The sequence below is a fragment of the Melospiza georgiana genome, chromosome 3 (assembly GCF_028018845.1).
Source record: "Melospiza georgiana isolate bMelGeo1 chromosome 3, bMelGeo1.pri, whole genome shotgun sequence".
Classification (NCBI taxonomy): domain Eukaryota; kingdom Metazoa; phylum Chordata; class Aves; order Passeriformes; family Passerellidae; genus Melospiza; species Melospiza georgiana.
Window position 1 is genome coordinate 7,110,453 of NC_080432.1, and position 25,447 is coordinate 7,135,899.

Sequence of the window (25,447 nt, forward strand, 5' to 3'; positions counted from 1 at the left end):
TTATGATGCTAAAAAATGAATCCAAACTTTTCAGCCTTCTTCCTTCAAAAAAATGCAATTCTAGCACCAGATCAGAATTTTGGAATAGAAACTGTGTGATTTTCTTGGCTCCTGCTCTGATAATAGAATAAGAATATTCTAAAAACTCAGACAAATAATCTCAAGTGCTTTGATGTACCTAATTTTCAAAGTTGAAATTCCATACATATGGAGTAATTAAGTAGCTGTACTTTTCAGATTATCAACTAATTTCACTAAGACCTCACCTATCTGCTAAAAAGTTCTATCCAAATTATTATGTATATGCCCTGTAAACATGCTTATTTCAGTTCTGTAGAAGAAAAAGCCCCCATATTATTTACATGTATCAAAGGTTCCCTGATTTTTATCTGCCTCATAAATAGTGCTTTTTAAAATCTGCAATCAATATATTTCAGTGCCACCACTGAACTGCAATTTCTAAACAAGAAAAAGAGAAACTGGAAAACTGAATTGTGACAAAAAGATTGCTGAAATCAAGTGACTGATTTCACTTCCAAAGAAAGCTCAGATGCTTGTACTCTCATGCCAATGCCCTCAAATGCCCTTTTCCTTGAAAATTCATTATCACTTTCGTTGTGTCTTCATCCTCAGCTGAAGGTGGCAACACAAGAACTCAGCTATTTTGCACCAGGAGGCTGCAGCTCCATTCATCACACTCCTGTGACAGCAGCTTCCAACTCTTTGCTCCAGCTCCTCCACCTGACCCTGGCTGCTCCTTGCTTGCACCCTTGGCCACCCTCCCACGGTGCCAACACTGCCCACCCCTATTTGTGGGGATCATGGGGATTCTCTGCTATGAAAAATGATACAAAAATCAGATACAAACCTGAACACTTCCCCAGCTGAGTCTGCAATGCAGCCCCACAAGCATTTATCCTAGTCCAACATGAAGAGTGATGCAAAAGCTCTTGAATCTTCCTGAGGCAGCTGCACTGCTGCCAAATGGAAGAGTCATCCCTGCAGGATTCCCACTGAGAAGGGTGGCTGTAGGAGTTTACACCTCCACCTATTCACCCACACTGCTACTGCAAAGCCTTGTTCAGCTGCTTGCAGAGCAGCTGCTGAACCTGCTGCATGATACAGCTTTGCATGGTCAGAAAAAATCAAATTCAGTGACAGTTTTCCATAACACAGCAGGCTGTGAGGTCTGCAGCAAGGTCCACAGCTGCTCCACCAGCAGCCAAGCCATCTCTGGAGTGAGATGTGGAATTCCCTTTAGCTATTTCTCTAGTTAACCCCCTGCTCCATTTTAAGTCAGAACCAGCCAGACTAACCTGAGGAAAAGCATGGACACCAGTTTCTTCAGCTGAATAGGCTTAAGCAATTAGATGCACTTCCCCACCTTCCATGCAGAGGTGTTCAGTGATACTCTGCTGATGTAAAAGCAATTTAAGGATTCACTGCTTTTACCAGTGATATCCATCAGGCAAAAGCCAGTCCAAATCAGTCCTGAAGAACTGTCCTTTAAAAAGAGCCAAGCATCACACAATACCTCTCTAACATTCCAGGTTGCTTTCAGCTGGTTTTTAAAAAGGCAAAAAAAGCACTCCTACATACAGGGAATTAAAAATTTAAACAGTACATCCTTATTTATTTGTGTTGGTTTTAAAAAGCATCATAAATGGGCTTTAGTTTTTAGTTCCTATCATTCTTAAAAGATTCTTTCACAGTCACTTTTATACACCTTTGTAGAAACTGGTGGGCCTAATTTTGCTTCTGTTGATAATTAGTGAGGGAATATGGCAGGCCTTTACTGCAATGGGTTACTTAAGGAAGATGAATCAAACAATATTTACATGGGAGTATACTTTGTGAAACAAAGCTCTGGATGGTTCTAAATGTACTTACTACCTTGGTAATGTAGTTGCAAACCAGAACAAGCGACAATAACAACATTTTTCCCAATTTGACAATTCATTTCCTTTTAGCTTTGGTTCATACATCTGCTTTGATATCTTATGTTTGTGCCCCAGACAAAATATCCTCTTCCTTCCAGTATCCCAACCCCTGTGCACAACTTCCTCAGTCTTGGAGAAAAGGAGGATAGCCTGCTCTGGAAAGGGTGCATTCACTGCTCTGCCAAAGAGGGAAACATCTCTTAAAACAAAGTTGTCCCACTGAAACCCTCTGCCTTTGGGCCACTTGGGATTTCTACTTGTCAACATGCAAGGTTTAAAACTCTTCAGCCAAGTCTGATCTGATTGAACACCACTTGGGTTTAATGGTGCTGCCATTCACTTAAACACTATATAGGTTTACTAATAACAATTTACTACAGCATTGGGGATAGATGTAAATAGATGAAATGTGGAAGATTAAGAAGATGGCAGGTGCATAACTCAAATAACCAAATTACAAGTTTTTTCAGACAACCATCTTAAACCATCAAGCTGTCAGTGAAGTATATATGTCCATACACTATGCTAACTCATACAATAATTAGTAGCCAAAACAAATTTTTCAAAATTAAAAAAAAAAAAAATCCCAAATTGCTGTAGCACTCCACAGCACAATGAGTGGTCCCCATCATTTCTGTGCATGCTGCAGCCCAGCTGGTGAGTGCCAAAGCCTGGCTGGCTCTCCAGCAGCTCCATCCCATTTGGACACTGCACTCAGCGCTGAGGCTGCTGAGCAGACTCTGACACCCGTGGCTGATCCCTGCTGGATCCTCCCCACACTGCAGACACACTTCCTTCCTCAGCCTCCCTCCCCAGATCCTGCTGGCCACTTTTGTTTTGATTAGGACTGGGCTTGCCTGGTCCCCAGCAGAAGTCAAAGACGACAATTCTGTAGCAGCACATTCTGCCTGGGGATTTCTATACCCCAAACAGGCACACCTATGTCATATTAGACATAGGAGCAATGAAATACTAATCCCACTTGCTTGCCCAGCACTTCCAGTTATCCTGAGCAATTAAGTAGTTTTTAAAAGCCCCCAATGAAACAAATGAGAAAGGTATGCTAGATGAAAGAATGAATGCATCCTTGAAAAAGCACAAGATCACAAGTGCTCACAATGTAAGAAAGTCAGCATTGAGTGTACAATGTCATGCCCTACTCTGTCATAGAAAAAGTAGTTCAGCTGTGCCTAAAAACTAGGAATTCAAGGAACACGCATCTGATTCATCCTTGACAATAACAGTTGGTCACATTAAGGGAAAAGACTGTTCAGATGCTGCTTATATGTCTCATTTTCCATTTATTCTTCTGTTTATAGTCAAAATAGTCACAATAATTTTTCCTCCTTCTTTAGTTATAGGTACTTGAAACACTAAGAGCAACCTTTATAATACACAAATGATAGTACAGTATAAAAGGACTCAATGCAAGAAAAAGGTGTTTTCCATTTTAATCAAATTTTGCAGTAATAGTAAGAAGGTTCAGATGAAAGTGAAAATTTTCAAGCCAACTATGTTCCTTTTAATGAGAAGACAAAATACACCAGCTCCTACATGCTGCTCCTCCCTTCCTTCCTCTCCCCATCTCATAAAAAAGGATCCCAAAGAATGATTGTGTTTAAGGTCTCAGTTCAGAAATATTGTATCAATCCCTTAGTGTGGTAAGAATTTTGGACTATGAGCCAGGTCCCAACAAACTCCATCTAAACTGAACAATCCATTCCATCCTGAAAAAACACATTATTGAGAAACAGACATAAATTCTTAACCCTCAATACTCACAACCATACATTTAATTGCATCTGTTTACATTCAGCACCCTACAGCTCGTGATCATCTTTAACATCTGTGCTTCACACTAAGCAAAGGAATAAAAGATTTGTTTCTAACTTAGTCTGTACAAAGTGTGTGTGAAAAAGAATAAACAGCATTTTTGCCTTACTGCCAGCATCCAAAAGAACTAGTATATATTTAAGTTGTCTAATTTTGAATGTGCAAAAAAAAAAAATGTAACAAACATCATCCTTTTCTGATTCTATGAGAACTTCAGCTCTTCTGAGTTCCTTGCACTGAAGACCTTTATTCATGTGCTCCACAAAAGGTTTCCCTCGCTTCACCTCTCCAGTGTGCTTTACCCTTTGACAAATAGATCTTCTTCTAAAATTTAGTAAGAGCCACTCACACATAACTAGGTCCAGAATTCACATCACAAAAGAGAAACAAGCTGTATTATTCATTCCAGTAAGGTGCACAGTCCTTGGATTTAAAAAGGTTACAAAGGACTATCATTGCTACTCTTCCATTTTTTTTTTGAGAAAAAAGAGAGTTGACTTGGCACATTGCTGCAGTGAACATGGCTTCTGTTCCAAAAAATCAAATTGTTTTTAGGGCTCATAATTTGTATATGACCCTGAATGACTCAAACACAAGACTTAAAGATTTAAGCTGCATCAGAATAGAGCTAAAAAGGAAAAGACTGGACGTGTGTAAGTGTACCAAATTACCCTGTAGACGCAGAGATGCACATATATAATGGCTGACATGTTTCTACCTTAAATAATGCATCCAGCTCGAGGTACTTCATTACCAGAAGGGTAACAACAGTCTGAAGGTAGTTCAGAGGAGATCAATCGAAATGATTAACACCAAAGGAAGGACTTAAAAGGCAGGGTTAAAAACTCAATACTGCAGCTGTTTTGTGAATAGGACTTTCGCTGGGTGAAGGGGAAGAGAAGTCCAAACAAAAGCATGGTCCTCTAAAAATATATCAATATATACAATTAGCAAAGCAGTGACTTTAGAAAAATGTGACTATAACCCACACATAGCTAAGGGGGAACTCCAAGAAGAAAGGAAAATTATTTATTGCAAGCTCAAAAGTCTAGGTATAATGAGCTTAAACTATTACAGGAATTTTGACTTGACATACTGTAAGGTTTTGCTCATAGCAAGATCTCAGAAACTGGGCATAACCTCACCAAAAAAGGGTAAGATAAGAAAGTAAAAACACTTTGTTGGGTTCAAGCTAGCTTTGAGAGGACTTAGACTAAGTAAACTAGAAGCTTTTCTCCCTTGTTCACACTGCTTAATTCTATAAAATTATACTATTGGCTACAAACACTGCAGAAAGAGCGAATGAATGCATGCAACACTACCTGCACACACTTCAATGATGAAGTATCTTCAAAGCAGTTTTGAACAGTAGGGTTTTGTTTCAACAGATTAATAAACTAACATCTTTGCCTTGAAAAGGACCCTTCACAAGGCAAATTTTTTTCAAATTAAAGAAACTAATAGGAATAGGGTCCAACCACTGCTCAGGCAACAGACTGTTGTACAAGCAGGAGCATTAAATAACATTACAGAATTAAAGACATTTTTATGCTCTGGCTGCTACTGCTAGAACTGGTCAGCTAGCTAGCTAACAAAGCATTGTATATAACAATAACAATTATCTAAAATGTACTCTGAAATACAACAGGTAGTAGTTCTCCCTGTTACACTACACAGAACACTGATGGAAAGAAGATTCATGTCACCATGAAGTTTATATATACACACCTTAGATTTCATCAGAATGAAAACGATGAGTAACATACTTTGCTGCAAGAGCAATTCATTGCAAAATACTAATAATAACTTCACTCAGTAAGACATATCTGTAAGTAAGCTCAAAATGACAGAGGCACACAGTTAACATGCAAGGAAACATGGTATTTTTCACTGCATTTTACACTGTGATTGTCTTAGAAACCCAAGGGTATGGATAAATTGTAGATTATTAAACTGTAATAAACAAACTTGTCTAACATTTCCTTCTCTTCCCTTCCTTTAGGGAACACAACTCAATAGAGACCTTCAAATTTACAACTACTTTATTATTTTCTATGACTATTTTCCATTATGAAACTGAAAACCTTGTCTAGTATTACTTAAATGTATCAGGTTATCATGCAGTTCAATACTTCTCTATTTCCATAGCTCTAAGAATATCTTTGTTTCCAAATGTGTTTTTTATTAACAGCACTGCTATGTTTTAAATATTTGTCTTCTACAATTCAAGAAGCAAAAAAATTACATACATTAACACAAAATTACATTAAGAAAGAGGGAGTTTTATCTTTAAAGTAAATTTATAGAACTGTAAAGAGCAACTTCGTGACTTAAGATACAAAGAAGGGAAGAAAAGGGGAAAAGGAGGAAGACTGCTCCTTCTTTGATAAGTGTTTCATTCATTCAGTTCTAAAGAGAAAAAGCAGCAGCAAAGAGAGGGCAGTTTTTATGGCAGTACAAAGCAGGAAGTGTAGGAATTTAGTGAGTTCACTACTGAATTCTGTGCTTTGTACATAATTCCAAATGCAAGCAGCTGTATTGGAGGTGCAAGGGCACGTGTGTGTAAGGCACTAGGACAGAAATCCACCCCACCCTGCCACAGCAGCACATTCTGCAGAAGTTTCAGCCACCTTTTCACTAACCTAATCAAAGGTGTATGATTTAAAAAAGCCTGATAAACTCACTGCAGAATAAAGCTGGGCCACCAAACGCACAATTAGAAGGGAGTCACTCTGTAACCACGGAACAGCCCCTTCACCGTCATTGCAGACGTCACAGCAAACGGACAGCCACGTAAAAAGTGGAGAAAGATGCCTTTTGCCTCCCTAACATGGCCCTAGCCAAGCCCAAAATGGTCTCTCTACCTGAGAGCTCTCCTCTTCCCTGATCACAGAGGAGATGGGTGAAATTCAAAATAGCACTGTTGCAACTGGAGACTTACAGAAAGACCAGGGAAGATCTTCTTTACAAACCACAGTACAGGTCTCAAAAATTTGAGTTCCCTTATTATTTCATACCGATTTTGCATCTGTAACTCGTTTATCATGAAGGCATTCATACCAGTTTCCACGTTCAAAACACAAAACCAACCATGCTGCTTAAAATTAAAACCATGGACCCTGCACCCTTTGTCTCCCCAACAGCCTTACAGAGACACTGCTTTTGGTCTGAATATTTTATAATTACTCTTTTTTTTATTCGCTAGAAAGGAATAATTAAAAGCCAACCAACCAAACCACGTACACGCTTTAGAGTATCACCACAGGGACACTCTCAGGTCTGAATTACTGCAAAATAACACCATAATTACGTCTTAATTTCACTAACTAATCTCAGATGAGCTTTTAAAAAGTAATTCGAGGTTTACAAGTAAACCGTTTAAAACTGTACTCAAATGTTATCTGAATGAAACCCGACATTTATTTATCCTTTTCCCAGCTTAATTTTAAACAGTTTCCAAGGAAAGGCATATCTGCTCCTGATCAGTCTGGTGACAAATGATAAACCTTGTTAAAAAGTGTGACATTTGAAAATAAATAAAAACCACAGGAGACTTTTTCCAGCCAAGGAGGAAGATACGAAGAAACATTATACCCTCGCACAAATCACCAGCCACAGAGACCAAGCACAATCTAACGACCTTATTTACTCAAATTGTACACTGCCAACAAAACCATTACCTAAGGCAACTCTTTAACTACAAATGTACCTAAACACCTAGAAAAAAATAGGTTACTTCTCTTCACATAAAACCGGAGCCCCACTGAGCTCAACCAAATGTGGCAGGCTGAGATGGAAGACAAAAACGGGTCTTACTTGGTGTACAAAGACATCAACTGGAGACTCCAAGGGGCTTCCCTCTCGGTTGCTCATGGAGATGAACCCGAATCCCATTCTCACATTGAACCATTTGCAATGGCCGGTCCCGTGCAAAACCTGGGATTCCTCTTCTTCCTCCTGCTCCGGCAACTTCCCGGGCTCGTCTCCACCTTTACTCGCCCCTGCTGAGGTAGAGGGAAAGGCGGGGGGTGTGGGGGGGAAGGGGGGAGAAAAAGAGGAAAGAGAGGGACAAGATGCAAAGCAAAGAGTTAAATTCTGGTAACATCCTTTTGCCGCTGTATAAAGGGGTTACTACAAATGGAACGGGGTAAAAAAAAAAAAAAAAAAAATTAAAAAAAAAAGGGGCGAACAAAACCAAATCAAAAAGCAAACGGTGAAAAGTGCGTATTTTTCCTAAATCCTAAAATAAACAGCCTTCTCCCCAAAATACGTAAAAAAATTAAATCACCGGAGGTTACAGAGAGGAAACACTGCGCACGGAGGCTCTCCCTCTCTCCGAGCCCAGGGCAGCCCACGTTTCTGTACATACGTGTATTTTTCCATTTAACTCCATCTTTCAGCCACATTACAGCACGGAACGCGATACTTTACTTGAATATTGCTGGTTTAAGACCGATCCCATTTCTCAACAGAAATTCTCAGCCCAATTAGTCTCTCCTCGCAAGGCGCAGGACCGGGGGGGCGAGGGGGGAGGCCGGCCGAGGAGGGGTGGAGGAGAGAGAATGAGCAAAATTGGGTAGATTGCACAACTGCTTATTGCACATGCAGCGCCGAAACCACTATTTTCCACCGTGTATCCATCCCTCCTTGGAATAAACTTTCGATTAAAGTTGGGACAGGTGTACGGCCGTTTTCTCATCCCACCACTGCAACTGTGCTTAATCAAACAGGAACAATTCAAACAATAGCCCCCTGAAAGCTTTTCAAGTTGTGAATCGGTGTGGGCGGTACGGAACAGTTTCTGAGCTGGGTAACAATGGGTTTGGAGAAAGCCCCCTTGCGCGAGCTGCTAAAAAAGGGTAATGCATAGTTGGGTTAAAAAAGGGTGGGGGGAGGGGGGGAGGGGGGGAGAGAGCGAGCGAGCGAGCGAGCGAAAATCATAGTAAAACAATAGAAAAAGAAAATTAACCTTCGGCCATGTTGCCCCACGGGCCCTCTGCTCCAAACTCGTGAGATGAAAACTTTCCCTGTGGATCGAAGTGGTCTTCTGCATTAATCTAACATCCTGATTTTGAACGATCGCAAATTTAGCTCGCATGGTCTAATGTGCTTTCCCTCTTTTGATTTTTCCCCGTCTCTCTCGCTCCGTTTCTGGCCCCCTGCGCACACGTGACTCGGTCAATTACATGCTTTCTTGCTACTAATTTCGCATCGGATCCTTAAGGGGTTGGCAGCAGGCAGGAGCAGCCAATCGCCATTTCAAGTAGCCTGACACACCAAAATAATTTATGAATGAACAAGAAATTTCCAACGCGGCGCCTTTTTTTTTTTTTTTTCTCCCCTTCCTTTTCGGACAGCTAATCTGCACGCTTCTTTACGGGAAATCGAGATGACGTATTATTCTGGGGTTTCTGCCCTCCCGTGCGTGCAGAAATCCGTAGGAAGGTCCGTGTGTTTCTAGATACGGCCCAGTGAACAACAGCTGCACGCAGGGGCGGCCGTGCGGGGGAGATGTGGGGCGTCCGTGCCCACCGCAGGCGGGATCCGCGCACGGAGGCGGGATGCTCCCGCACGGGGACACGCGTGTGTGCGGACATGGAACGGGGTCACGCGTGTGTGCGGACAGGGATCGGGGTCACGCGTGTGCGCGGACATAGAGCGGGGTCACACGTGTGTGCAGACACAGACAGGGCACACACGCGTGTGCAGACACGGACTGGGGACACACGGAACAGGGACAAACGTCTGTGCTGACATAGAGCGGGGTCACACGCGTGTGCAGACACGGACCGGGAACACACGGAACAGGGACAAACGTCTGTGCTGACATAGAGCGGGGTCACATGTGTGTGCAGACACAGACGGGGGACACACGTGTGTGCTGACATAGAACGGAGTCACACGTGTGTGCAGACAGGGACCGGCATCACACGTGTGTGCAGACACAGATGGGGAACACACGTGTGCAGACAGGGACCAGGCACACACGTGTGTGCACACACGGACCGGGGACACGCGCGTGTGCAGATATGGAACGGGCACACGTGTGTGCAGACATGGACCGGGGACACACGTGTGTGCAGACACAGAGCGGGGACACACGTGTGCACACATACAGAACAGGGTCACACGCGTGTGCACACACGGACCGGGGACACACGTGTGTGCACACACAGAACAGGGTCACACGCGTGTGCACACACGCACGGCGAGCGCCCGCAGGCATCTGTGGCACCCCGTGCGCACAGCGCGGGCAGATGCGCAGCTGAATCGTGACTAATTTCGCATTCAAATGAGAAGCGCGCCGGAAACGCGGTATCACCTTAATATGCCCCAGAATGTGCGGAGATCTAGCGTTTCACAACATTTCTGGAGGGGGGATGGGGCGAGGAATTGTACTTCACAGGTTTCTCCGCCATCTCTTTCCGGGGGAGGGGATGTGATTAATGACTTCCTAAATAAGAGCCCAGTTTTCAAGCCGAGAATTGGAGTGAACCTCAATCAGCAGTTGGGAGAGGACTGACAGAGAGAGGGATTTACTGGAGAAGAGGGCGGAAAAAAAAAAAAAAAAAAAAAAGCCTCGGGGGAAGAGGACAAAGAGGGGAGAAATAGCGGTGACCGGGCACTGCTGGTTTAAGTCTTCACTGCCAGCGGGAGGGGGGATCCGATTCGGAGAAGAAACGTGTGATGTGTAACGGGCTTGGTAACAGCCCCTTTGCCAGGGAACTCCCCTTCCGCGCTCACAGGTACACGGCTATGGCCCTGCCCTTCCTGCTGCTCTACGCACGGCCAAACGCTTGTAAAATAATACTTTAGAAACGTGAAAAACAAACAGGGGAGAATTAGTTTTATTTTTCCACCTGCCCATCTCATTTAAAGTTACAGATTAAGGTATTCTGTCCTCATCACCACCTACTCGCATTAACCTGTCTTTCCATGCGGTATTTATACATAAGATACATGCATATATACGTATATATACATATGTCCTTTAAACGTTGCCCATACCTTGTAAAAACCAGGACTCGGACTTTCTTTTTAACCTCCCCCCTCCTCCCCCAGCATCCTCTCTTATCCCAAGGACACACAAACAAAAGCCAAGGCAACAAACCGATCCGTGCAGAACCTCAATGCAAGGGGCTTATGCATTTGCAAAGCACTTGCTGTTGTTTGGGAAGTGGCGTCGATCAGTCTGCCCAATTAAGGGGAACGCCTTTGCCCCCATGGGCCTGTTTACTCCTTTTGTTGCCTTTCAGGAAAGCGTCAATTCCCCTGCCAGCGCCTCATTCCTGTGTGAAACACCAAGGTGGAGGCTCCGTGTGATCGTCGGCAAGAAAGAGGCGAGGGTGGGCAAGAGTGTACAAATACAAGCACCCTGACAAGTGGAGCAGAAGCTTTAAATCCTGAAATTCCTTTGCAGTCTTCAACCGTAAATTTCCTATAGGTTATTTCAACAGTCAGGTCGACTTCCTACACTGACCTGCCTTACGCATTCGTGCTACATACCACTGCTTTTGGCTCATAACCTCCCTTTCCCCCTTACAACAGCGATTACTTTGCAAAATAAATCGCCAGTAATTTTATATGTTTGGTTCTTATGACCCGGACGATATGTAATATATAATGCTTGTACACGACTTTAATAAACGCGAAACCTCAGTTATGAACAAGAAATTAAGGTTACCGGAAGAAAACAATCCTTACACCTCTTACTTGAACTGCCCAAGACTACATATCTACTATGTAGCAGAATGGCACATTAATAAAATACAAGATCCCCCTGCCCCTCGAAAAGAAAGAAAATACCGGTTTAATAAAGTTTTTAAGTCTTTATTTTAAAAGATCGATTTAATTTACCGGTATTCGGAATTAAAAAAAAATCCTTAGAGGCTAGAATATTGGTTAAAAAGACACAAACGAGTTGATTGAGTTCATTAAATGGACAAAATGTCTTGTTAGCAAATTTCAGTGAAAAGAAAATTCACTATACGTTCTTCGATGAATAAATTAATGACTACTAAACCACGTAAATAAATGAATGTAAATATATTGGTTGCAAAGTTTTTCTTAGGTTGCAAAATAAGTGCAGATTTTGTAAAATGGAGGGGGGGTGGGATTTGCAATGTGTCTTTACGGAGATTTTCAGGCCTCCAGTATTAGTGGAATTAAGGTTGGGGTCACTGGACTGGTCACTGGTGTCAGATGTTATCGACTCATTCATTTCCTGCAAGGGACATCAGCCTTTCAAGTTTTGTGGAAGGTAGAGAGCTGTTGCCAGCTGGGAACTCTCCGGGTAAAAGAAAAAAAAATTAAAAAGAAATAAAAGGAACCCCAACCAACACCCTTCCAAAATTCATTCTGAAAGGAGGAGGGAAGAGGTAAGAAAACCCTACAGAACAAGCCAGTTCGTGGAAAAAAATTAGTTTCATAGTAATAGTTTACTTTTTCTTTTTTTTAATCAACTTCTATCCTTACATTTCGCTAAACAGATGCTAATTTTGGAAAAAAACAATTATAGGAAGCTGGAATCATTGTCTTCCCACATGCACAGCAAGAGCTCGCCTGAAACTATGTAACCAAAACCAGTGGTGTAGGATTTCCTATTTGTCACCTTCCTAAAGCTTTTAAAGTCCTAACTTTGCTTTCTTCTAGTCCCCTAAACAAAACCAAAACAAGGCAAAAACTGCACAACCCCCCTCCCCGAAAATACTACAATACTACTCGCCTTCTCAAAAAAGACCCCATCTCAAAAAAAAAAAAAAAAAAAAAAAAAAAAAAAAGGGAAAAAGAAAACAGGGGAAAAAACAAACCACAAAAATCCAAAACAAACGGCGGAGCCGCGCGCATTTGTGCGTTTGAAACAAAACGCGTGTTTTACACTTGAAAGCAGAGTGCTGCTGCCATTCCCATTTCAAAGCACGGGCAGCGCCGCTCGCCGACGGGCGGGCAGGAGGGGCAGGAGGGGCGGGCGGGAGGGGCAGGAGGGGCGGGCAGAAGGGGCAGGAGGGGCGGGCAGAAGGGGCAGGAGGGGCGGGCGCGGCGCCCTTGCCCCCTCTCTCTGCTCGGCGCCGCCCCGCCGATGCTGCACCGAATGAGATGCCCGTCGTGTTTTTTCTGCACGGTCTCCACCGACAGCGGCTCTTCCTAGATGTGTGGTCGGAGGGGGGCCTTTCCCGCCGCTCCTGCGGCCGGGAGGCTGTGCCGGTGCGGAGCTGTTCCCGCCAAAACCCTCTCACCTACATTTTGGGCGCCAAAGCCGCTTTCCCTTTCCGCCGCCGGGCCCCGCTCCCGGTGTGGCCGTGCCGCTCCCGGGGAGCCGACGCCGCTTCCACCGCTGCGCCTCCGCCGGGCCGGGCGGGAGTCGGGAGCCCGCCGTCAAGGCCCGGGAGGCGGCGGATCTGTCCTCCCAACCCTGCCCAAAGCCGGGCTTTGCCCCCGGGCTTTTGTTTAACACTGCCCGAAAATGCGGCTCCTTCCCGGCGGGGACGTGGCGGCGTGCCTTCCCGCGCCTTTGCGAGAGCAGGGTCGGACGCGCTCGGGACACCGCCAGTTCCCCTGGTCGGGCTGATTCCCTCTCTTTAAAACGCCAGCATTAAGAGTGGAAGATATGCAATTTGTAATTATTTTTATTAAAAAACCGAAACGGCGCCGGCCCAACTGCGCGGTGCCACGGCTCGGATCGAGCAGGGACGGGATTTGCCCGACGTGCGGCTGCGGGTATGAAGTTAGAGGCTTTATGGAGCCGCCTTCGCACCGCGCCCGTCCCGAACCGCGGCTCTTTTCGGGAAATGCAGTTTCCAAACTGCATTTCAGGGCTCAGAAAGCGCCTCTCCCCCCTCACTCCCGGCCGCCGCAGCAGCTCGGGTTTTTAGCTTCCCCGACGCTCCTCAGCAGTCATACCCACGGATGCCCGGAGCCCGCCCTGCTCCCTCATGGGGACGGGGCAGCCCCCGCCGGGGTTCGCAAGCGCCGCTGCTCGAGGTGGGGTCGGAGCGCGGTTTCAAGCACGGGCTTTGCGAGCACGGTCTGTCGGAACGAGAAGCGGCGGCCGTGGGTGCGGCTCTGCCCGCCCTGCCGTCCGTGCACCTCTGCCGGGCGTGCCGGCGCTTTGCGGGGAACTCCTGAAAGTGCTGTCAATTACTGTGATGCCGCTGTCAATTACTGCGATCCCGCGCGGGAGGACGCGGGAGGCGCTCCCTCGGGTGCAGGATGTGGTCTCACGTACATTAACCGTCTCCCAGCTGCTGATTTGCGACTGATAGCGGCCGCTTCCCCGGGGGATTTAAGGAGGCTCTGGAAGTCGTCGCGGGAGACCGTCTGACAGGGCTAGCGCCCCGCAGGGAGCACCGGCCACCGCGGAGGGACCGGCCATACGGCCCGGTGTCACCGCTTCGCCGCCCGTTCGGCAGCCGCTGGACGATGAGCGGACGGGTCCGCGCCTCGGGCGCTTTCGCTGCAGCCCGTCCCCTCAGGCGGGACAGCGCGGCTTGAGCGCGCCTCATCCTCCTCGACGGGCAAGTGCCCCGCGCTGACACGGACAGCTCCTCCCGCCCCAGCACACAGCCAAGCCCCGGCGCCCGCCATGGCCCCCCCAGGCCGCCCACCGCTGCAGGGATCGCGGTGTCCCCGGGACGCGCGTCCTTCCCTCGGGGGCGCAGCGCCGCTCCGCGGGGAGCTCCGCGCCCGGCCCGCGCATGCGCCGCCCCTGAGGGCACGGAGGGCGCCCGGGCAGGGGGACGGACGGACAGGCAGGGGATGGACGGACGGACAGGCAGGGGGATGGACGGACGGGCGGGCAGGAGGATGGACGGGCAGGGGGATGGACGGACGGGCGGGCAGGAGGATGGACGGGCAAGGGGATGGACGGACGGACGGACAGGCAGGGGGCGGACGGACGGGCAGGAGGATGGACGGGCAGGGGGATGGACAGATGGGCAGGAGGCGGCCAGACGGCACTGCTGAGGCGCCGCAGTCGCAGGAGGTGCGTGGCGCCAGTGTGGCAGCGGCGCGGCAATAACGGGGTTGAATTTGAGCCCGTGACTGAGGTGTGTGCGCCCAGCGGCGCGCCTGCCGCGGCGATGGTCCCGGAGCGCTCACACGAACCCGTGGGCTCCCACCATTTGCGACAGGTATGCGATATGCGGTTATTGTAAATAAACTTTCCTTATGTAATTGTTTATTTTTCTTACAGAAGCCGAGCACTCAAGACTGCATCCAACAAGAACTCTGAAGCTGTGGACAAAATCAGCGGTTCTTCCCCATCCCACCCAGTGATTAGTTCACGAGGGTCAGCGGGACAGAAGTGCTGAAGCACCTCAGTTTTACAGATACACAGTCAGCCACGTAAGACGCTGGAGAGAAGACTGACCTGAGCCTGAGGAGACCTTCTTGAATGACCTCATCGTCTTCTGAGGAACCTAAAATCAGAGAGCCGGAGTCAGTACCGCGTTCACTGTCCCAGAGTACCGTATTTAATTACCTCAGCTCCCGTTCAACGGCTCATTAGGAGGCCATAAAATGCCAGGGCACTGACTCTATGAAGTAACCTGTAAACCTACTGTGTGAGACTTACCTAGCTCATCAGAACCACGGGGAGATAACCGAGAGAAAAAATTTAAGTGCTGCTTCCACCCTGTCCCCAGTACCAGTAAAAGTATTGCCCCTTTCATTAGTCTCTTATGAAAGCTACACAATTGATGACAAGAGGGAAAGACACAGATTTGCAGAATATTGGAAGGTGTTATTTTCCTTTATCAATATTTAATTGCAGTAGGTAACCTAAGAACTAGTGAGCTGTCTTTACTATGCTTAAATTGTACATAATAAACAATTAAGTCACTCCTTGTATATGATTTAAGAAAAGCCAATAAAAACAATTCTCCAGGATTCTTTCATGGTCAAAATAGTAACTCAATGCCAACTTATGAGTATCAACATAAAAATGCTTTTAGTTATGACTTATACAACTGCAGAGCACAGTATGAAATATTAAATTCTAGGTCTCAATCTAAACAAAATCAAGCAGTCATACAAATACAGATGTGTGACTTGACTGAAACTTCATAAAAGGTGTATTTTTGCTCTAGTTAAAAAAGGCCTGACTTATTTTGTATAATGTCAACGAAAATATCACACAGAAGAAACCCACTGCAGATGGCACGAAGCATTAAGGAAAGTACCTTGGTTTTGGGGTATTCTTCTTACTTAGGTTGTCCAGTTTGCTTAACAAATGAAGGATGAATAGACAAGAGCATGCACAAACTCACCTGCCACAAGCCTGTCTTCCTGTCACCCTACTATCTTTCTGAATAATCCATGTTAACCAAAACCCATGCAAAAAGAAACACGGAATTGCAGTATCAACCTTTTTAGATATAAGCCCAGATCTCTTCTGTTTTAGAGAAATCTGAGTTCTTTTTTCCAATTTAAGAGAACATCTGTACAGCTATCCTGCTCTCTTACTAAAAAACAAAAAATGGAGTTGGATATCCTACTAGGAGTGAGAAAAGTCACAAGAATGAACAAAGACAAATTAGAACCAATTTTCTCTAACTTCTTTTCCCTTACAGTTAAATATCCTGAATACTTTCATACACCAGAAATGGGAAAAGGGGGTGGTACAATTTTTCTTTTCAGTGCAACAACACTGGCAAGTTGATTCTGTTCCTTTTCTTTTGTAGTAACTAAGTTTTCCAATGGAATTGCGTGGACTTTTGTCTAGTACTAAACCTAACTCTGCTTTTACACCTTCAAGCACTGAAGCCCAATCTCTTGTATCTGCTTCTTTGTTCTGCCAACCTGTGGCCATGTGGCTTTTGTGTCTTTCAGATTTACCTGCATTATTTATGCAACATAATGAAATATGCAAGCATAGAGTAAAGGATCCGTTCTTGGCTTTGGAACATAGCCTGCTTCAGTTTATGAAGGGATTAAAAATAAGTATTTGGGGGAGTGGTGTTGGGATTCAAAGGAGGAAAGTGCAGTTCTTAAAAACTGTAGCAGAAAACAGGACAAGTTCAAGCTATTCTTGTTTCCAGTATTGTCATTTTGTGACACATTTTTAAGCATCACATATTATAGAGAGTCACAGATTATTAAGCAGAAACATGGATATCTAATTTCTTATAATTATTACAAAAAGCTTCCTGATACAAATCTTAAAGCTTGGCATATACATGTGTTAGTGTAGAAGAGCGTGGGCATTTCAATTCTATGAACTCATTTAAATAGATAGTTTAAATGAGAAATTATTCTGGCATGTATTTTACTGTGTCCTACTGAAAGACATACAAAATCTGTTCCTGATTTAAATGGAAGCAGGTTTGGGCTCTGAAATGGCTCATGGTGAACTCTTCTGTGCCTGCTTATGCTGTACAAACCAAATAATTATTTTGGCATTTTACTTCTGAAACTATCTTGGCATTTAGGTGAACTTTGTAACTGCAAGTACGTAAATAAATGCTGCTGAGGAATTGTGTACTAGACAGCAAGATGTTTTCAGGGAAAAAGTCACTAGCTTTGAAAGCAATCCTCATTTTTACCAGGCATTCACAGCATGTGGAAGGATACTGTAACAGTAAGCATGAAAATTAATGCGAGAGAACACCATATGGAATTATTGCTGGATAGAAAAGACAATGAAAAGTGTAAAGGCACACTGACAGACACTCAACAAAGGTAATCCACTTTCCCTTACAAGTAGCACATTCTGTAATTGAACTAACTTTACAGCTTATGTAATCTATTTTTGAAAACTTATCAATCAGTAAAAAAATAATAAGTTTGTATCTATTTAAAACGAATTCTCTGAGATATGGATTGTTTTGAATTCATTACCTTAAGCAGGTTTGCTGCCAAAGAATTTAGAAACATTGTTTGGAAGAAAGCAAAGCAGAAATAAATAGTTACTCCATTTAAGATATACACTTTCCTCCAAAAGTAAGTTGAAAAGAAAAATTAATATGTTAAACTCATTTCTTTCACCGAGGTAGCCAGAGGACTGTTTTCTTCCAGAGTAAAGCCAGCAGTATTTTTTAAAACAATGCTGGGTACTGTAAGTATGATTAGAGAGTAAAAGAACTAGAAAACAAAACCCAGCAATCCTTTATTTTATAACAAACAAGGAAAATAGTGATTCAAAAGAATAGGGAAAACATTCCAGTGTTGAAAGGATCTTCCTTCAGTTAACTCACCAGGAGTGAAGACTTAAATGATGAATGCTGCAAAGCATATACAAAATTTTAAAACTCTGTGGACAGAACCTAAGCATAGTAAGAGCATAAAACATGAGCTTTTAAAATGTATCTATATACACATACACACCAGTCAGATATATTAACAAACTTTACTGTCATTTGAACCAGTCAGTAAAAATTAATCTTATTTACTGTTCCTGACTGCTGATAGAAGCATTATGCACACAGTATTTTGATTTCAAATCTCACAAATGAGTGTTGTCTGGCACTCTGAATTTACATGTTTTACACAGATTCCTCAATGTGCAATTCTAAATATTGGATTTCCTCCTGAGATGTTTTTATTGTTTAAACTCTTTTCCCCCCCTTTTCATTTTCTTCAGTTCAATATAGTTACTTTGAAATGCATATATAAGAAAAATTAAAGTTTCCTGAAAAGGTACACTCAAGTGTTAATATCCTTATGTAATGAGAGGGCAGATAAAGTTGAAAGCTCTCACAATTTTATTCTTTGTTTAGCCATAATTTTCTTTGCTTTTCTTCCATATTTCTGTTTATACACCATTACAGTACTTTTCTAGCATGTGAAGGTGAAAGCAAGCATGCATGAGATATTTAAAAATATTTTCACAATGCTAATTTAAGGAAATTAATTGAACAACTAACAAATGAAAACTTTGCCTTCTTTGCTAATTTCACTCACTTTTGTCACTGATCTGAAGCAGGGTAACTACAGCTTCAGGTAAATAACACAGCTAGGCAATAGCCCAGATATGGTTTTTTTTCTGATACGAAAGAGGCTAAGCATATCTTAGTTTTTAGGAAATGAACAAACAAACATCTAGTTATAGACCTTTTAATTATGTGTAAGAATGTCATTTGACTACAGTGTGAACTGGAACAAAGAAAGGCAGAATGTGCTTCCACCACTGTTAGGAATCTGATTCTTTTGGGCAATAAATAGGGTAAAGAACTCGACACAATATCAGAACAGGAGCCAATGAAAGCCTGACAACTCTAGGATCAGAGTTTCTCCTCAAAATTAAATGCTACTACTATACTGACAATTGTTTAAGCAATAAAAACTATTAACCATTTATTTAGCTTAAAATGTTAATAATACATAACAAAGGAATATGCTGAACAAGGTTATTTTTGTTTAAAGGATTGAAATTAATTAGATACAATTTTCATATTTAGTGTATTTGATTTAGTAAAATCTGTAATTTCTTATGGGCTGCATTTGAATATTCATATCTTAAACAATGATCATAATTCTATAATTAAATAGCAATGTAAACCAGGTATGTTTCAAACAATATTCTGTGATTCAAAGATGAAATTTTTAAACACACAATGTAAAAATGGATCTCTACTGTTCTACTTCCTACATATTTAAAGTATTTTGTTCCCAGTTTACTGTTAGTAAGGACATTTGAAATTGCTGCACATTGATTTGCTATACAGCAAATGAAACAATGAGAAAACTACCTTGTGATTTTCTTATGTGTTTTCAGATGGATTTTTTCTTTGTACTTCTTAAATTACTTCATATCAGTACTTTGTAAGGAAAAGAACTTTAAAAGCCCTAATTCTCAAATCATAAGTAGGTAACATTTTTCAGAGCTTGATCACTGGTTTATTTTGTTATTTATTTCTGTGAGAAACTACCTATAAAGAGTAAGATTCTATTTCCCCACTTGATACCTATTTGCAAACAAAACAATGCCAAATGAAGTACTGAAAAAGAACCCTGCTAAAGGTCAAATTAAGAACGAATCTTATGACAAGCTGAATTCAGTATTTGTGTAACTTACAACTTTCACCTAGGTTATAAAAATACTGCAGCCAAGTAGGGTTTTAATATCATCCTGTCAAAAGTGATGGCACTACAATTTTTATTTTAAAAATGGAATAATTTTCATTTACTTTTATAACAATTTTATTATGGTTTGTTCAGATCTCTTTTCTGAAATGTTTTCCATTAACACTTGTTTTGATGGAATTTACACACCTTCACATATCTCTTCCTTTGCACAGAACTTTTGTCCTATTTGCATGTGCCATTTATCTACAAACCACAGAATCTTATTTCTTAATTTTTGTTGGGTTTTTAAATCACTGAATTATTACTTGAGAGCACTACTAATGATGGATTTTATAATAATTTGTACTTTGCAATATGCTTATCAAGTATTGTCCATTAAAATAATAAAATCAAACATTGTAGAAGGTAAAGAGCAGATGAGTGTCTGTATTTCAAACACCAATATTCACTTTCCTAGAAGAGTGGATAGTTCAGGGCACATCTCTCCCATTTCAGCTGGAGTGGACATCAGTCCTGTATGTCAATGGCTTCTAACTGAGTCATGGTTTAAAACAACCAAACAAATAATGCAATAGTCACTTTTTATAAACTTTCACGGAGATAGGTTATTAATTCAAATAGGGGAAAAAAAGTAAACAAGAACATCAGTGATATATAACTAAAATTCACAATATCTAAAAGAAAAGATGAAAACTTTTAAAACAATGTACACATCAGTAGCTGTAGTAGGTACAGGATATAAAGTATCTGAAAAAAAAACCAAAAAACCTAATATGTGATACAAAATTTTTAGTGAGTGAGTGTACACATTTTAACAGTTGAATTTCTAGTAGTTATCCTTAGGTGTTTCATTACTGCATATGGTCACCCTATAGAATATTTGTTAAATACCTTCAGAATATTTATGAAAGCTTGGTTTAATTTAAATGTGATATTACTGATATAAACACTGAACCAATACCTTCAAATTGTTAGAACACTGATTCTTAGTGCATATAATAAAATAATAATCACATACACATACTTGTTAAACAGTCAGGTATTAGGTCTCTCTAATTACTGCATTTGGACATAGAGCATGCTGCAGACTGAAAGTAGGATTATGGGGAAGTGGTTTGCTAGAAATAATAAGTATGTGCATGAATGCAGAATGGACCTGCAATCTAACTTTATTGAAACAATAGCATAAGCAGGACTTTTTTTTTTTTTTTGCTAAAATCACTGAAAAATCAGAAAATGGTAACACAACCCTCTCATCTCTGATGCAGTAATATTAAGTAAAGATAGTGGATTATTACATGTTAACTTAAGAAATGCATTTAAATATTTTAAGACAAACACATTTTGCACCAGTAATAGCACAAATATTTCCCTAACAGAACTACATTCAATAAAATAGGGAATTGTGTAAAACTACTTCTATTTCTCTGTTAGAACTGACTAGTTAGGTATTACAGTCCTTACCCTTCTGTATAATTAAGCTTTTGTTCAACTATGAAAAAACTAGAAACTGATTGCTTGAAAATGAGCTGCATGACCTTTGTCCTGGTTTGTCACCTCTGACCTTTAATTTGAAGGTCAATTCATTCTGCATATCAATTAATTCTATTTTTAGAAGCAGAATGTATATTTTTAAAAGTGTTATCCTCCCATATGAAACACACCATGTTGGCTTTGTATTTTTGTCAGCCTCTACACATCACACCAGAGGAGCATATTTGCCTTTTATTGTGCAACTGTATTTGAAACATCCAGTGTGCAATTACAGAAAATGAATGCTTGTCTCTGAGATGAAAAAAAGTCTTTTCTTTTTCATGTGGTAGAGATGTTGCAGCACATTAAAGTGAATTTGGTAAAAAAGATCTGCTAGACAGCACACCTTTCTAAATTTGTCTTTTTTAAATAGAGGAAAAAAGGAGAAAATCCTATGCCTGTGTTTGCACTGCTGCTAATGGATAGCAGGTTTTTCCTGAACCTTCCCTGTGCCACGAGTGGTTATTTCGTGTCCACTGATGATATCCTGTTTCAGAACATCCTTTCATAAACTGAGCCTGTGGTTAAAAACAGCGAGTACCAAATTCTTGTCTAGTTGCTGGTTTCATCCGCACACTTCCATTTCACATAGATAACGTAAAGTTACAAGTTGGCTACAAAAAAATCTGCGTTGCTGGGAGCGCTCGCGTTCCGAAGGAGAAAGCGCTGTGGCATTTGCCATTGATTTTGCTGTCAGCATCCGACACCGGCGCGATGCGGTGTCTGACACACAGGCCGTGGGTGAGCGCTGCCGTGACCCGCGCGCTGCAGCGCCCGAGAGCGGCGGGGGCAGCCGGGGCCGGCACACGGCAGGAACATGGCCGCGGCCGGCTTCAGCACCGCGGACAGCGCCGACACACCGGGGAGGGAGGGAGGGAGGGGCCGCGCCCGGCACCGCGCTGCCAACCCCGGCCGCTCCCTGAGGGGCACCGCGCTGCCAACCCCGGCCGCTCCCTGAGGGGCACCGCGCTGCCAACCCCGATCCCCGGCCGCCCTCCGAGGGGCACCGCGCTGCCAACCCGGCCCCTCCCGGCCGCGCCCCGCGGGGCACCGCGCTGCCAACCCTGGCGCTCCCGCCCTCGGGGGATGCGCTCCTGCCCGCCCAGCCAAGGCAAAAGGCTCCTCTGGAAGCTGCTCCCGGCCCAGCGCCCCGCTCGCAGTGCCGCCTCTCCGGCCCAGGATCGCGCTGAGCGCCGCGGGCTTCAGCTGCCGCCCAAACAAAACGCTGCCACGGGGTTGCAAAGCGCAAAAAAGAGGAGGAACAAATGGCTTAACAGCTTGGGGTTTAAAATTCACTTCTGTGCTCGGCGATGCAATGTGAAACACTGCGTGTGACCTACCACTGCATCCTGCAAATGGCCTAGACTGCAGCTGCTCAGGCCTAGGAGGGAGAGCATGTGGGGTTTCCTTCTTCCTTCCGTCTTCCCTCTCATGAAATTCTCAGTACATGCCAGCTAATACATTTTCAGATTAATTAAAATTTTTTCAATAAAGTTTTGATAAAAATGAGACAACAGCACATGTCCTTTACAGAATGTATTTTAAAATTATCAGAGTAGAAGGCAGTTACTTTTGTGATACACACAGAGGCAGAGTTTTTAGTACAGCTGCATTTTTGTAACTACTGCAAGGGACAAACATCAGATATAATCACTATCTTTGCCATTACATACATGATTCATTTGACTACAGCAAAGGAAACTTGACTTCCTGGTGTATTAATAATTTAGGTCATAATTTAATTCAACATTGATTCTTACTACTCTTGTACCAAAGGGGAAAAGAAATCATCATCCTTTGAAAAATTACAGCTTAGCTGCATATATTTTTTCAAACAAGTTTGTCAGTATTACCTCCTCTGAAGCTTTAAGGGTTTGTTTGGGTTTTTTTTCAGCAGTATGTTTTAAAAAATAAATGTGAAGCATATAGATATCAATCGAAGAGTAAACACGCACTATTGCACTTCAGTACAATGTTATATCCAGATATCACTGAAAGTACACACAACTACATTTAAATTAACTATGACCAAATTTAGCTGTAACTATTTTCTTACTGTCTGATGACTTGTCTATCACAGGTCACTTCTCCATACTTGCAATTTCTGTGCAAGATGGGAAATTCCAAAACAGGTGGGGAAAAACCCACAGCCCTGTGAATGGCCTATTTAAAAAGAACAGCAAGACCAGTTACATAAGGAAAAGGAGTCAAGCCTGTAAACAAATCGGTGTAGCATGCACTATGGTTTTGTCTCATCACTGTAAGATAATCGTATATCATTTACTCACCATCACTAATAAGCTAACCGGCTGGTAAGAGAGAAACAAGTAAATGAACCAAATCTCTTTAGGTAATATGTTTATCAGATTTAAATGCGTAATTCCCTCATGTTAAAGCTAAAAAGATACTTAAAATTAATTAGACTTTAAAAATGTATTTAGATACGCCAATTGCATATTTTATTATAGCTTGGACAAAATGCGTGCATTGCTGCTGTTTACTTATTTTCAGATTACCGTTCCCATTCGATAGCTGGTTATCTGACCCGCTGCAGGGCGTACTACAAAGACACAACAGCCGAGCGGAGCTGCCGGCGCTCAGACACGCTCGCTGCCCGCGGAGATGCCGCGGCCGTACCCTCCCCGCGGAACCGCGGCCGCGCAACCGGACCGGGAGGAGCAAGGCGTGAGGGAGGCATTTCGGCACTTTATTTGTTCTCCCCCGCACCGCGTCCCGCACCGCGCCCGGCCGGCACCTCAGAGCCAGCCGCGGGGCTCCGTGTCACGGCGCCCCGGAGATCCCGCCCGCCCCTCGCCGGCGGGGACGCGGTCCCGGCGCTGTCCCCGCGGCCCCGGCGCTGTCCCCGCTGTCCCCTCAGCCCGGCCGGGGGCGGGCAGCGCCCGGCCGCGACCCCGCGCTCCCCGCGCCGCGGCGGGAGCTATCCAAGATGGCGGCCCGGCCGCCACTCGCGTTAAACCCCCCGCACCGCGCACACGGCGCCGCGCGTGACTCCGGCCCCCGCCGCCCCGCCGGTGGTTACCGCAGGGCGGTCGAGCCCCGCACCCTTCGGGGCGCGCCGCCTCCGCCCCATCTTCCGCTCCCCAGCCGCCTCGGAGCGGACGCGTCGCCCGGCGGGTGCCGTCCCGCCGCCAGTGCGCTCTCCTCCCCCGGCCTTCCCTTCCGCCGGGCCGCGGGCGCCCCACGCCGGTCCCTGCTCGCCCCTCCCGGCCGCGGCGGCTCGCCGGGCGGTCACCGCCATCCGGCGGCGGCTGTCGGCGGGGCGCGGGCCGCCCCCTGGCGTCGGGCTGCCGCACCGTCCCCGCGGCCGCTCCCCCGGCCCCGGCCGCCACCGGCTCTCGGCGGGGCGCTGCGCCCCGCTCGGCGCGGGGGGCGGCTTCGTCCCTTCACCCTTTCCTCTACCGCGGCTGCCGTCGTCGTTGGCGTTTGACGGGCGGCGCGGCGCGGCCCGGCGCCCCCTTTCCGCGTGCCGGCGGCTCGGGCGCGGGCAGCCGGGGCCGGAGCGGGCGGGCTCGGGGGCAGCGGCGGCCGGCGGAGGAGGGGGCGCGGCGGCGGCGGCGAAGGGAGAAAGGTGCGAACCCGGAAGTACACCCGCCCCGCCGCCGCCCGCAGGGAGCACCCGCGCCCGCACACACAACAATGCGGCGCCGCTCCGCCTCCGCCCAGCGCAACTTTTCCGCCGGCACTGGAGAAACCCGCCGGCCGTCCCCTCCCCGCGGCCGCCCACCAGCGCCCCGGCAGGTGCGGCTCCGGCGGGAGGGCGAGACCCGCGAAGGGAGAGAGGTGAAGGGAGCTCGCTTACCTCCCGCACGCCATGGTGGCCGGGCTGAGCGGGGCTGTGCCGGCGGCTGCCGCGGTGGCGAGGCGAGCGCGGGGGCTGGGGGGCACGCACCCACCGACGGGCGCCCCCGGCGGGGGGCTTTGCCTTCCCGAGCCACTGGGAGGACGGAGCGGAGGAGGAGGAGGAGAAAGCGAGCTGCGGCGGCAGAGGGAAGCGGCGCTCCCGGCGGGCAGGCGGCGGCAGCGGCAGCCAGCGAGGAGGGGCGGCGGCGGCGGGCGGACACGGCCCCGGCGCTGGCTCACGCCGCCGCAGCCGCCGC

General features: G+C 45.1%; 2 protein-coding genes across 3 annotated transcripts in view; both read right to left on the reverse strand.

Annotated features, from left to right (window-relative positions):
- Positions 1-25,172, reverse strand: part of LIN28B (lin-28 homolog B) — a 100,155-nt gene extending 74,983 nt beyond the window's left edge. The window contains exons 1-3 of one of the 2 annotated variants that reach the window (XM_058021522.1): positions 25,150-25,172; positions 15,142-15,190; positions 7,590-7,774 (exon numbers count right to left, since the gene is read on the reverse strand). In XM_058021522.1, coding sequence (XP_057877505.1) covers positions 7,590-7,774; positions 15,142-15,175 — 219 coding nt within the window. In that variant the 5' untranslated portion in view covers positions 15,176-15,190; positions 25,150-25,172. Of the gene's footprint in view, positions 1-7,589; positions 7,778-15,141; positions 18,970-25,149 lie in introns of those variants that run through there. The other variant, XM_058021520.1, reaches the window with a different exon arrangement.
- LOC131082155 (POLG alternative reading frame-like) lies at positions 22,023-24,027 on the reverse strand. The gene is made up of 2 exons (XM_058021857.1): positions 23,891-24,027; positions 22,023-22,554 (listed from the first exon to the last, which is right to left on the reverse strand). Exons 1-2 carry the CDS (start codon positions 24,025-24,027, stop codon positions 22,023-22,025), a joined length of 669 nt encoding a protein of 222 aa, XP_057877840.1.
- Positions 25,173-25,447: the final 275 nt, after the last annotated feature.

Excerpts from the sequence above, each read along its gene's own strand:
- LOC131082155 (XM_058021857.1), bottom strand. The coding sequence starts at position 24,027 with ATGCCTCCCTCACGCCTTGCTCCTCCCGGTCCGGTTGCGCGGCCGCGG. Across the intron at positions 22,555-23,890 it reads TCGGCTGTTGTGTCTTTGTA|CGTTTTGTTTGGGCGGCAGC; the intron begins GTACGCCCTGCA and ends ACCCCGTGGCAG.